The sequence below is a fragment of the Pseudonaja textilis genome, chromosome 4 (genome assembly GCF_049901715.1).
Source record: "Pseudonaja textilis isolate UNSWEBS1 chromosome 4, rPseTex1.2, whole genome shotgun sequence".
NCBI lineage: Eukaryota > Metazoa > Chordata > Lepidosauria > Squamata > Elapidae > Pseudonaja > Pseudonaja textilis.
The window spans coordinates 57,126,341-57,140,248 of record NC_141993.1 but is presented as its reverse complement, the minus strand read 5'-3'; the positions used below and the strand labels follow the sequence as shown (position 1 = coordinate 57,140,248).

The 13,908-nt window shown below is 34.5% G+C and overlaps 1 protein-coding gene across 1 annotated transcript in view; it reads right to left on the bottom strand.

Annotated features, from left to right (window-relative positions):
- PASK (PAS domain containing serine/threonine kinase) overlaps nt 1-10,195 on the bottom strand; it is a 28,562-nt gene extending 18,367 nt beyond the window's left edge. Inside the window, exons 1-9 of the mRNA XM_026701114.2 lie at nt 9,839-10,195; nt 9,254-9,461; nt 8,470-8,705; nt 6,756-6,926; nt 4,523-4,663; nt 3,844-3,978; nt 3,330-3,641; nt 2,408-2,558; nt 364-535 (exon numbers count right to left, since the gene is read on the bottom strand). Of these exons, the coding sequence (XP_026556899.2) occupies nt 364-535; nt 2,408-2,558; nt 3,330-3,641; nt 3,844-3,978; nt 4,523-4,663; nt 6,756-6,926; nt 8,470-8,705; nt 9,254-9,416 (1,481 nt within the window). The 5' untranslated portion in view covers nt 9,417-9,461; nt 9,839-10,195. The remainder of the gene's footprint in view (nt 1-363; nt 536-2,407; nt 2,559-3,329; nt 3,642-3,843; nt 3,979-4,522; nt 4,664-6,755; nt 6,927-8,469; nt 8,706-9,253; nt 9,462-9,838) is intronic.
- Nucleotides 10,196-13,908: the final 3,713 nt, after the last annotated feature.

The window sequence follows — 13,908 nt, the reverse complement described above, 5'->3', positions numbered from 1 at the left end:
TCTAACCACTCTGTCACTCATTTGAAAAGACCCTGATGTTGGGAAAGATTGAAAGCAAAAGGAGAAGGGGATGGCTGAAGATGAGAAAGTTAGATAGTGTCAATGGCACAATGAACATGAATTTAGGCAAAGTCTAGGAGATAAAGGGGAATAAAGGGCCTGCTGTTCTGTGGTCCATGGGATCACGAAGAGTCAGTCGACAGCCATTGAACAACGACAACCAGGGCTACTATACGGTTTTCCTGTAATAAAACTCATTATCCATATTATTTATAGAAACTAATTCTCCCACTCTTCCATCTCATGATATAACTTTTTTCAGCAGTGGCAACAGTAAAACAGACTTGTGCATTTGAAACCTACCAAATTAGGGATGAAGATGCCACTGCAGGAGACAGTAGAGCGCAGGGCACATTTTGCAAACTTTCCAGCTGGATTTCCCTTACATGTGGGAGATCAGCTTCATTCCTCCCTAATTCCTGTTGTTCCTTCAGATCTGGAAAATCCATGTCTCCAACAAAGAATGAGCTGGTGACTGCATCAGAAGAAAACAGTATGGGCAACAATCTTTTTAGCAAAATATGCCCCAAGAAGCTCTAATGCCATTTTACATGTGAAATGTGGCTACATGGCTCAGTATCATTTTATACCATACAGAAGATATCATTTTTTGGACAATCAAGCATGTACAATTATAACCTTGCAAAATTGGCAGTTATCTAGAATATCTACATCTGTACCATTGATGCACCCCTAAAATATGTATAATTAGCTAGTTACAGATGTGTCCTTTAAATTGAAAAACTATATGTAATAGTAAATCCAAGAAAAAATAAATAATGCATTACTTAAGGTGGGCAAGGAATACTATTGTTTTCACTGACTCAATAAGAATATGAAACCTGCTGAAAATAAATTAAAGGATGGGAAATGCAAATTACTGCATATCAATAAAAAAAAAACTAGCATGGATGCCTTTGACACTTTCCTTGGGAGAAGTTGCTTGGCTGATGAATGTTAAGATTTTTCAATACAAACAGTGCTTCTTTCTTTGCTCTCTTTCCCATCCCATCCCATTTAGCTTTTCCTTCTCTAGTTTGGATAATTTTTCTGTTTTTTATTATTGCTGAGAGAGAAGATATTTATCAGTGACAGTAGTTAATCATAAGAAAGCAGACTAAATTTATCCAAGAATTACCCTCCAAAAAATAAACCAAACTCTGTTGATAGTGACAATCAAACACTTTAGTATTTATAATCCAATTTAAATTTCGGAAGGATGTTTGAAAGCTATTCATGACATGTGTTCCAAGTTGAATAAATAATTTCCCAAGAAAATCATGTTAAGCCAATTAGGTTTGTTATTTTTTTTTATTTATCTTGTTTATTTTATAATAATATAACTAATACATGAATTAATAGTATTACATAAAATAGTGTAATAACATTATTTATTTAATGTATTTATTATTTAAAACTTCTTTCAATTTAATAAAGATTAAGGGAGTCAACATTAGAAATACCGTAACTATGTAGTAGATGATCTGATATATTTTTGTTTGCATTACAAGTAAAATCCTGAAAACTAGTAAATGTAAAACCCAGGTTACTTGTCAACTTTTTCTAATTGAGTCTAGATATACAATTCCCAGAATTCTCCCACATAATTCTCTGCAACCTGGTTCCATTGGACACATAAATTTAAATTATCTTTTTTGTCCAGGTACTCATTAACTTATGACCACGATTGAGCCTAAAATTTATGTTGTTAAGCAAGACAGTTAAGTGAATTTTGACCAATTTTACGTTTCTTGCCACAGTTTCAAGTGAATTACTGCAGTGTTAAGTTAGTAACATGATTGTTAACTTCCCCATTGACTTTGCATGTCAAAAAGTTGCAGAAGGTGATCACGTGGCCCTGGGACACTGCAACAGTCATAAAAACATGCCAGTTGTTAAGCATCTGAATTTTGATTATGTGACCATGGAGATGCTACAATGTCTATGTGAAAAATGGTCATGTCACTTTTTTCAGTGCCAGTGCAACTTCGAATGGTCACCAAATGAATGGTTTTAAGTAATCTATATAATAATGCTGAACCCTATTTTTTTATTCAGAATTGCCTTTTAAGCTAGAGCTCACCATCTTTTATAGATGGATTTGCCTCAGAGAAACAAAATAAAAATTAACAGGTTGAATCCTGGATTATTTATAGATTAAATTAGATAGACGCCATGAAATCAATAGAATTTAGCCAGAACTAACTTAAATCCCAATATTATTAATTGCTATGTTCTGAATACAGTATGTTAACATCCCACCATTATAAAATCAGATGCCGAGCACAATCTATTAAAAACAAAACATTATTTTGGGTGAACAATATTATCTGTGGATAAAACTTACCTTTCTCAAAAGCACATTCATCCCTCTGCATTTCTTCAGAGGAATGCATGTTTTCTGCATTCACATAGCTTTCTCTAGATTGTGGAAGTTGCAAAGAAGAATCGGTCTTATCCATGTTCTTGTAAAATCCAGGAATCAAGAAAGTGATATTCTATAATAGAAATGAGAAAATCCTTTCCTATTATTCTGTGGCAATTAATAAAACCAATTCTTTATTTATTTTTTTAAAAAGATGAACATAGGGACTACTATTATAAAATTCAACTTGCTGCTGAAAACTTATCAGTAAAGTTTTCCCATCATTTAATTGAAATGAAAGAAATTTTTTGGTAATTTAATTAATATCCTAGTATTAAGAACAGTCTTTCCCAATCCTGAACACCCAGATCTTGTCTACCTATGACTCATCATCTCTGGCCATGATTGTAATCAAAAATTTGGATGGTCAAGAATGCACTACTCTAGATCAGTGGTCCTCAACTTTTTGGGGAAGATGGAAGACGATTTTTTCATGGATGGAGGTGGTGGGTTTGGTTTTACTTGCTCACCCGCCTGCCGCTGGTTTTATGGAAGATAATTTTTCCATGGATGCGGGGGGAGGGCATGATTTCAGTTTCACTCACTCACCCACTGCTCATCTCTGGTCCCTAATAAGCCATAGATCTGTACCAGTAGGTGGCCTGAGGATTGGGGACCCCTGCTCGGCTTTTAAAGGCCTGTCTAAATCCCCATTTTGCAGCACTAATCAATTTTCCCAATTTGTTGGCCCTCAAATTAATTGTACTCTAATTTGTAGAAATTCCAAGCAGCATGGGATTAGACAAAGGATAGTAGAAATCTAGTAATTGAAACTAAATACATTTTTGAGAGAGGACATCGTTTTAGGAAAAAAAATTTCAGTAGAGAATTATAAGATTTTTACCTTGCCTAATAGTTCTTTCTTCTCATAACCAAATAGCATTAGGGAAAATGTATTGTTAATTCCATAAATTGTGCCATCTGCCTGAACAGTTACCAATCCGCTGATAGTGGTGAACACCCAGATGGTAGCACAGAAGCAACAATCCATTGGTAAAGAGGTGCTATTTTGCAAAACTTCAACATCCATAGCTGGTGGAGAGTCATCTGATACAGAAATAACTTCATCAACACGAGGGCTTACTTTGAGTTTCAGACTGAGAGGGAATGTTGTTCCTTCCCTTGCTCGGCCAACAGATCTCTGAATTTTGATATTCTGAAAGAAGAAAGTGATAATCACAAAATAATGCAAATTTAAGATACTAAAATTTCCACTGACAAATACAAGAAAATGAAGAGTAAAGGTTTCAAATTACTATCATATAGTTGAAGTTAACCCCAAACATTATTTTATGTAAAAATCATTCATTCATTCATTCATTCAAGGCAATAATTGTCTGTAATAAACTTAATAGTACCTTTGGAATTTTTTTCCCAGGTGCAGGAAGTTGGATAGAAGGTATGAAATCTTTTATATAGTGACCAACCACATCTTCTGATGATGAATATCCATGAAGGTGAGCAAAAAGGGGGTCACATGAAGTAATCTCTCCCTTAATATGAGAGTTCAACATAATTTGTATTACAAATGCTAGGCATTCTGTATCAAAGCACTAGTTTTATAGCAGATATGAAGTGACCAAACATAATACCGTTGACTGTTGATTTAAGGAATAGAGCCTAGAAAAACTACTTTAGGGCAGATATACCTCCACATTGATTCTACATCCTGCTAATTTCTAATTTTTTAATAATTTTACTTAAAATATTTATATCATGCCTTTCTAGAAGAGGGCAACAATAATATTTAAAGAAAAAAGTCTCATTTACTTCCATATATCAGACTATTTATTACAACTGCTTCACATCAACAAACATCAAGATTGTACAGCTATTATATCATTTATTTAAAGAATTTCAGTTCCACTGTATTATTTCAGGAACAGTGGTTCTTGTGTATAATTATAAGAGAACACAAGCAAACACATTCCTGTTTCTTTTCTTTGATAAAGTTGGCTAACATGAGGTTTGACATCCATGTTAAAAAACAAGCATGTTGCTATAATTTCCATTCCATTATTTTGCTGGTTTACTCACATTACTTTTGAAGGAAACGGAAGCAGAGAGTCTTTCCACAGGTTCCAAAACAACAACACAGTACTGACTGCAATGGCCTTTAATTTTTCTTGTCCATATAGTGACAGGGATCTTTTCATTATTTTGGGAAATGGCATCTACCTAGTGATAAAATACATGTTAGCTTTCTAAATTGCAGGTTTAGACAGGCAGCCTTTAAACATTGTCTTTTAGAATGTGTTTCTCTACTTCAGGGGTGTCAAACTCAAGGCCCCTGGGTTGGAGCTGGCCTGCGGGGTGCTTAAATCCAACCCACTGGGCCGGCCTGGAAATATCAAAGGATCTGCCCATGGTGCCTCTGGCGGTTAAAATGGGCTGCATACACAACCACCTTGTGCCTCGTTTTCACCCTCCATGGCCTCCTGCAGCACTTTGCCAACCGAAAACAGCCTGAAAAATGGCCCAGAAACTATCAGAAAAACAGACCTGAAAACAGCCAGTAGAGTGCTGTAGGAGGCCATGGAGGGTGAAAACATTTTGGCCAGCAGGGTGCTGCAGGGGGCATCTGTCCCAGCCACCCCCACCAGCCCATGGAGAACTACACTGCTGATCCGGCCCTCGAAGAAATCCAGTTTGACAACCCTGCTATACTTTATCCATATTTAATGTTAAGTATTATATGCATAATGTTTGTAGATATGAATTTTCACTAATTATATGCAAATTACTTTAGCAAGTTTTATCAAAATAGTTTTATTTCCAGATGACTGCACCATAATTAATTTTGTATATAAAAGTTAACCATGATTATTCAAGATTTCAGATGCTTGAGTTATATTTATATTCTATAGATGATTTAAGGCACATCCTACAAAGAATTTTATCAAAATTTTACATATTTGAATAGCAGTGTTTGAATATTGTAAGTTAATGGTTCTCAACCTTTTCACCACCAGACCGCCTTTAAATACCTTTTGTGGCCATGGACCAAGATTTAACTCAAGATTTATATCATAAAAATTCTTCAAACCTTCACAGACTCCCTGTGACATCACAGTCCCTCAGGAGTCCGCGAAACTGTTTTAAGTTATACATAGATTCTCAATAATTCTCAATAATCCCCACTACAAATCTACAAACTATAATGAGTAATATTATCCCACTTCAAATTTATTTCAGAAGCAAGTATAATGTAAATTAAGTCAGGTACAAGCAGTAACAATATGGACCCTTCAGATTAGATTTTTGTTTAAAGGTCAAAAATAAATGTATAGAATCCAGGGATATTTATTTCTGAATATTATTTGTGCAGGAGGAACAGGATTGAATATTTTAGGCATATTAGTTTTTATAAAATAAGACAAAGATTTCCAGATTGACCAAATCAATATAGTACACAAATCAGAGAGAGAATTTGCCCTTACTGTGGAAAGATTATGTAACAAAAATGTCCTTCGGGTGCCAAAAGAATTTTTATTAGTTTTGTAGAACAGTTCATAACCTACATTTCTAATATATCAAAGCAAATGTAGCTCTATGTGTATGTGAAATTCTCAACAAAATAGCCAGCTTTTCAACTGGAATGGTAGGACTATCTTTAAAAGAAATTTGGTCTGCTATAAAATAACTATGGATTTAATGTTCACAGTGAAATGCAGAAAAACAGAACAAACCAATTCTGTCTGATTGTCATCAGTGGATAGGATTAAAAAGGTTTGATTTTCTTATGAACTACTTACACTTTTTTATCATAAAGGACTACATTTAAAAACAATTATTTAATATAGTTAATTCTAAGGCTATGATATATTTGTTAACAGCCTAGATGAGAATTAATCTCAAATAGACATATGTCCTCTTGAATTAGACTACTTATGCTCTGGTAAAAATAATAAAAAATCAGTATCACATTGCATGTACATACAATACATGATCTCCTATGTATATTTAAGTACATTCAAACTTTTCTAGCACTGCACTGTTAAACAAAAGCACATTATCTTTACTTCATGCCTGATGTATATATAAAGCAAACACATCATTTTACTTCTATTATAGCTTTAGAAATTTAAACACCAAATTTATAAAAACTTCATCAATAAATCTGAACAAAGATAAATCTATATTGAAATAAATGGTGGGGTTCCCATAGATTCCTAAGGCTTCTGTGGTAGAAAAGTAATTGAAAATACAATTCTGAAAAATTGATAGGCATATATCAGTTGTAAGATATTTAATTGAAGAAATCACGCACCACTGTTCCTGGAATTACTGGTCCATGTTCTTCAAGATCAGTATTTCCTTCTTTTAGAGCTTCCACAATATCCCAGTTGGATTTTGAAATTATTTCAGATAATTTCCGCCCAATCATTTCCTCAGAACTATATCCAAGAATCTTGCAGGCTTTATCATTTGCAACTAGAATCTAAAAAAGAACAAGAAAAATTCTCTTCTGGTGGACTTTGAAGTTAAACATAGTTGGGCTTTCTTCATATTAGGGTAGGAAATTCTCCAACGAATACAGATACGGTACATTAGTTTGATAAGGCAAAACTATTCCAGAAACAAATAGTAGCACATTATTTCAATATGTTGTGAAGAAAATTAAATAGAAGCATATATTCAGACTTGATTCTATACCAAGTGATATGCACAAATAAAACGCTAATATCCTGGGATGGAATTTCAATGTGTTCTAATAGTACATAAGTATTCTAATATATATTTATTCAAAACAACACTAATTAATGTGATATTAAATAAATCATTAGCATGTGTAATATTTTTAAATAAATTAAAGCTATGTTGTAGTTTAGCCTGTTGTGTCAGCCTTATTTTGATTTATGATTTGTTTAGTTCATGGTCCAGTATTTCAGGTGAATTGGGCTGAATTAATCACTATTAGCTATAATATGAACATAATCTTAATAGTTTCTAAATAGATCACAAGATATGAGTGAGATATATCTTGTGTTCTTCAATAATTATTGCTTTATCATTTGTTCACATATCACTCTAAATCTGGCTTGTTTATTGAACTAATCATAATTAGCTGAATTTGTTGCATACACTAAGCCTAATACATTGCATACACTAATGTAGCATAATATGTGAAGCAAGTCACAGAGGTTTTAGCCTATTCTATTTTGCTCTATTTATTTATAGTTAACAGTACTGTTAACACATCATTGCAGTTTTGTTTACAAACATGTCTTCAGTAGGTACTACAAGCTTAAATAATCAGCAAATTCTAACAAATGAGTAATCAGACAACTGCAATTTTATGGGTGTTAAATCCAGGCATTAGCATCTTGGTAAAATACTTAATTGGCTCTTAACAATGAAGTGCATGCCAAGTACAGTTATTAACAAAGTAGTTAGCCCCATTTTGGTTTCAATTTTCATACAAAGCTAGTTAAATATATCTATACACACACAAATTACTCCAAAATACCTATTATTAAAGGAATAAAAATAGACATGGACCCTATTCCATTTTCAAAATGGACTTGTAATAGATCCTGTTCCAAAATTAAAAATTAATATATAAAAATCTTCTCTAGCTATGCCTTTCCAAAGAGACACTTTCTAATGATTACAATTAATATTGATTTGCGGGGGCGGGGGAATCCTTAACATACCTTGTATATCATAGAAAGCTGTAAGATTTACAAAGTGTCCTTTGGGAAGTATGAAATAAGATCTAAGGTTTTCTGCCCCTAATTATGCAATCTATAATATAATTAAATCAGTATTGTACAACAAGATCATAAATATGTGTTTTTGTTTTAATCTTTTCCACAAATTTTATCCCTAATATCCCTAATAAAATTTGTGAATTATTCAAATGTTTGATTGTAATACAGTACGTTCTGTAAATATAAGATAATTCCATATCTATTGAATCTCTATATATTCAGCAGTGGCATGCTATGAGAATGTCAATGTTATGCAAATCCATTTAGTACCTCAGTTGTTCTAATATCCACAGTGAAGATGGCCTTGTTTGGGTTACGGATACTACTTGACAGTGCCTGAATGGATTCTCCCCAAGTCAGTGCATTTAAGAGAGAACAAGAAGAGGTGCTACATATGGAACAACAAAGAGAAGCAGTTTCCAAATGATCCCAAGAGCTATGAAGTTTGCCAGTACAGATATTCCGGGCAGCTAATGAAGATAGGCAGTAGGAATTCCATTCATTTTCTAAGAACAAAAAGAAAAAGAAGCACAGAATCACAAATATTAGAATTAAAGACAATCAGACAATTTTGCAAAGTACCAATAACTTATTAAAGACAAAATTATAGAAACACATTGTTCAGATGTGGTAAAAACAGTATAGCAAGAAATGTTTGCCTCAGTTACCACCTTGAAAAGGCAAAAATAACAGGACTGCCAAAAAGCACTATCAGCACATCTGTGATTTAAAAATAGGTATTTGCTTGTTTGTTTTATATTTCCTATTTCTAAATTGCCCATCTCCTTCACAACTATTTACACCCAATTTCTTATATTCACTAGTTTCCATTCCTTTAGATAAGACATTTAATGCTTAATTGAACTGTATTCATGGAGGTTTAGAAGGAATCCAAAAGAATTTTTTTTATTTATAAGCCCTCAGTCTTTTCCCATCCACTCTATTATTTTCTTTCTCCAGAAAATCTGCTAAGAAAGAATATCTTCTTGTTGAGTAGTTACTGTTCTCTTTAATTAACAATTGCTTTATTTTCCTTGCTAGATAAGCTAATCACCTGGCAAAGATGTTTTTTTCTTACACAGCCTTGAAAGCCAACTCTTCCTTTTCTTATTTGTCCAGGTAAAAGATTTGCTCAGTTCTTCACAGATCCCAGGATCAGTCATAGAGACAGAGGCGCCTGAAATGATTTCTTTAGAAGTGATAAACTCATCTGTCATGCTAATAGGTGAACTACAGGAAATTCTTCACAGAAACTGCAGGCTCTGAAACAGAACATCATGTTATATCTAGGACTGGACATATTCTTTTAAATCAGATTCTGAGATATTTATAAAACATTTGTTTTATATTTATAAAAAGGAGACTACTAGCAGAGTCGAATTGCCAAATAGCAAGCAAATGTGGTCCTTCTGACACCACTTTGCCAGGAAAAGAAAATGAGAAAAAAATGCCACAGAAAGCACACATTCAGGTTAATTCCAACTTAGCACAAAATTCGTTAGTAAATTTGTATTCATTTTCTAAACATCCCAGCCAGGAATGCCTAATGGGGCAATGACTTCAAAGATTGTTATAATCTGGAAGAGTGGAGAATGGCACAGAGGAAATGCACTTGGCATCTCAAGTAGTTTCTACTAACCTGGCAGCAGCGAAGACCCGGAGGAACAATTGGCCCACCTTCCGTCAGGAAAACACGAACAGAAATGCAACTGCTTTCAAATGCAACAGGTGGTTTGTCACACCACAAGGCTCCACGACAAGGGCAGGAGATGGCAGGGTGCCTCTTGTTTATGGCGCTGGTGGCTGCTTAAACTAAAAAGGATTACTTGCTCCACATATGCTCGGAGGATCCCTTTCATTTAATCACACGAGATTTTTTTTTAATGCTAAAACAACCCCTAGAAGAGTTGGGGGGGGGCTCCCTCCGGAGTCATCAGAACGCCTCCACTCCTACGGAATAACTTACCCAACTGTCTGTCCGAGGGGAGAAGTGTTCAGTCCGAGCTAAGTAGGCGGGGAAATGACTACGCAGTTACATCAGGAGCCAAGCAACGCGACGGAACTAGAAGCCGACAGTTCGATAACCCAACCAATTCTAAAGGGGTGGAGTTTCCCCGACGTTCAAAGACAAAAAGATCCCGCGCAAACTGTTGCTAGGGACGCGCCGAGCAGGTTCTGTTCTGTAGAGCACGCAGGAAACTCGTCCATTCAGATCTTGCCCGCATATTTCATCTCTTTCCCAGGAAGGGGCGGGCGGGGGGGGGCGGTGTTTCTAACTATCCGTAGAGGGCTTGTTTTGAATCTATTACAGCGTAATTAACAGTCGTGGCAGTTTATAGTCTAGAAATACAGTTTAAACGAGTGTGTATCCTAATCCACTTTATCTAATAAAATTAAGATGTGTTGTTTTTTTTCCTAAGAACCATACCTTACATTTCTAAACATTAGAACATGGATTTTCTAGCCTCTCTAATAAATATTCCAGATATAATTAATAATTTTTACTGGCATTTTTCTTCCTGTAATAAATACTTTAAAAGAGCAAAAGCATCCATTAAAAAAAAGGGGGGGGGACTCCAAGTCAAATTCGTCTCTAGGTGATTTTGTGAGTAGATTAACCAACTTTCTTAGTAATAATAGGCAGGTAATTTGCCATTACCTTTCTCCAGGATGTTTTTTATCCCCAATTTAGTCAACACTCCTATAGCTAATTAACTTTCACTTGAATACACACTAGGCCAGCACTGCTTGGTTCTGAATTCAGACAAATTACTAAAATATGGGGTTTGAAAATATGTTGTAGTTACTTCTCTTCTGTCATGTTCTCATCATACTCTAAATAACTTAACAATAAGCTTCCAAAAAATGCTGGCATATGAAATTCTGGGGGACCACTTCCAGAAAATGATAATTGGACCACATATTTCATTACTATGAGGCAACTGTATGTTTCTGTTAATCCAGTACTCCCTCATACTAGAACTGTTGCAAAGATTGATTAGTATTATTTTTTGAATCCATTCTTAACTCTTCAGATGAGTTAACTTTTGAATGTAATATGACATGGGTATTTTTTGTTTCTTTCCTTTTTTGTGTAGAAAATAATACATTTTAAAGTATTGAAAAGCAAACAAATTTAAATATGTATAAAATTAGATACAGGTTGTCACACACTTCCAATGTTTATTTTTAAATATTCAAATATATTGTGGTGCTCATAAATGATTAAAACCTTAGAAGCAGCACATTTTAGATTTGCAAGTATGTTTATATCATCTATCCAAACGTTTTTTTTTTACAAAGTACAGGGGTGGTTTTCCATTGCTTTGTCCTGTGCAGTATGAAACAATGCTTTTGCTATTGTCACTCAAGTGGTCATTTGCTTCAAGCCTTCTGTATTCTTGTTGCCCAATATGGGAGCTTCCTGCTTTAACTGAGCAGCTGGGATGGTTTTCACCTCTGCTGGAAATATTTGTAGTAACCTTTCCATGATTCTGAATAATGCCTCCTCCTTGCCACAGTGAGATAGTACAGGTAGTCCTTGACTTATAACCACAATTGAGCCCAAAATTTCTGCTAAGCAAGACATTTGTTAAGTGAGTTTTGCTTCTTTTTACAACCTTCCTTGCTACAGATGTTAAATGAATCACTGCAATTGATAAGTTAGAAACCCAGTTCTTAAATGAATCTGGCTGCCCTATTGATTTTGCTTGTCAGAAGTTCGCAAAAGATGATCACATATGACCTTGGGATACAGCAATGGTCATAAATATGAGCCTGTTGCCATGCATCTGAATTTTGATCACATGATCATGAGGATGCTGCAAACGTAACTGCAAAAAATGGTCATAAATCACATTTTCAGGCCTGGTGTAACTTTGAACAATCACTAAATAAACTCTTGTTAAGTTGAGGACTACCTGTACAAAAGGGCTGAAGGACCAGATTAGGGACAGATCATCCTGGAGAAAATCTATCTATGTTGTGATGAGTCCCACCAACTTGTTGACACATAATCATCTGTCAGTGTATGTGAGTTCATGAATTGGAATAGACATGGTAACAGGTCAGCCAATGGGGACAGTTCGGTGAATCAGATGGCTCAGAGCCTGGGCGTGACTTAGCTTGACATACATACATACATGTGTGTGTGTGTGTGTGTGTGTGTGTATACATACACACATATATATCTTCTGTGAATATTGCCTCTGTATTATATTGCTTCGGTGCTTATTTAGCTTCTGTGATTATGACTTCTGGATTTTGAGTTCTGGTTCTGACTTCTGCTGCATGAGTATTGTATACATGCATCATACTGTATATTATTGTATATAAAGAAGACTCTTCTATGAATGAATCCTGCTGAATTATTTACTTGTGTTCTGGTTAGATTGCTGCAAACTCTATCATCATTATCAGTCAATAAAGATTCAAAACAAACTCCCATTTCTTTACCATATTGGAAACCTCTCATCCTAACCTTTATTTTGTATTTCAAAACAGTTCTTTTCCAAATTCACACTCCAACTAAAATCCCCTCTTCAAATAGGGCTAGCTCAGTCATAAGAGCTGGTTTTAAGCTGCCATTGCATATACCTGGCATGTCAAACTGTCATATCAAAAGAAAATGCAATTATTGCTTTTATGTTCCTTTCTATGTGATAAAATTATGGTAACACCAAGATGATTTGCCTTGCATGCAGAAAACCAGTTGAACTTATTAGCTTTTCAGTACAGGCTTACTACTAACTTTATACATCGCACTAATTCATTACATGGCTTTGAGTTTTGCTTAATATGTTATGCAAATTGTACTTAGTGAATTGTGACTTAGTCTGAAACTTGAAAGCAATCATAATGTAGAGAAAGGATTTTCTCACTATGTTATTGTTAGTTGCGAAGTCGTGTCCAACCCATTGCAACCCCATGGACATTCCACCAGACCTTCCTGTCCTCTACCATCCCCCAGACTCCATTTAAGTTCATTCTCACTATAATATTTGCTAAAAACATAAGATTCAAATCAGGCTCAAGTTCTGATAACCTGATTATCATGTCCATATGTTTTGCAATTGCCTTCTTCCAGATTTTATTTCTTACTTCTAGCGTATGGATTACTTGATGTTATCTATCCATGTACTAAGTATTAGTCAGTTTAGAACAAAACAAAGCAAATTTCAAATGTCATTGTCAATTTTGAAAAACCAATTGTTAAGTATTGATAGGAAGGGGATAGAATAACTTATTTTAACTTTTTCAAAATGATTGATGTAACAGATTTCTAAAATGTTACAGTACATTGCTTAGATAAAAGTCAGGGTTTTTTTTCCTGCCATCACAATATCAGGAGCATTAATACAAATAGTTAGCACTGTAGCAGTGATGAATGATATTAATTATTCATGTACTGCATGAGATATTTGTGGTTTTTTTTAAGTCTCAATGTATTAGTTGCTGGAGAACAGCAGTCACAAAGGTCTATTTTCCTATTGTGCAGGATTTCTTGGAAGCATTAGGCTTGATCTTCCATTAGCTACAGCATGATTCTTCTAATCTATTTAAATGACATTTAGAAAACAGCGCAAAAAGAATATTTTAAAAAAAATCCATAGTGGATCCTTTTGTTTAGATTATAGACAAAACCCAATTACCTAGCAAAGGAAAAGAAAGCAGCAGTTTCCCACTATAAGACACTAAGATTCAGCCTTT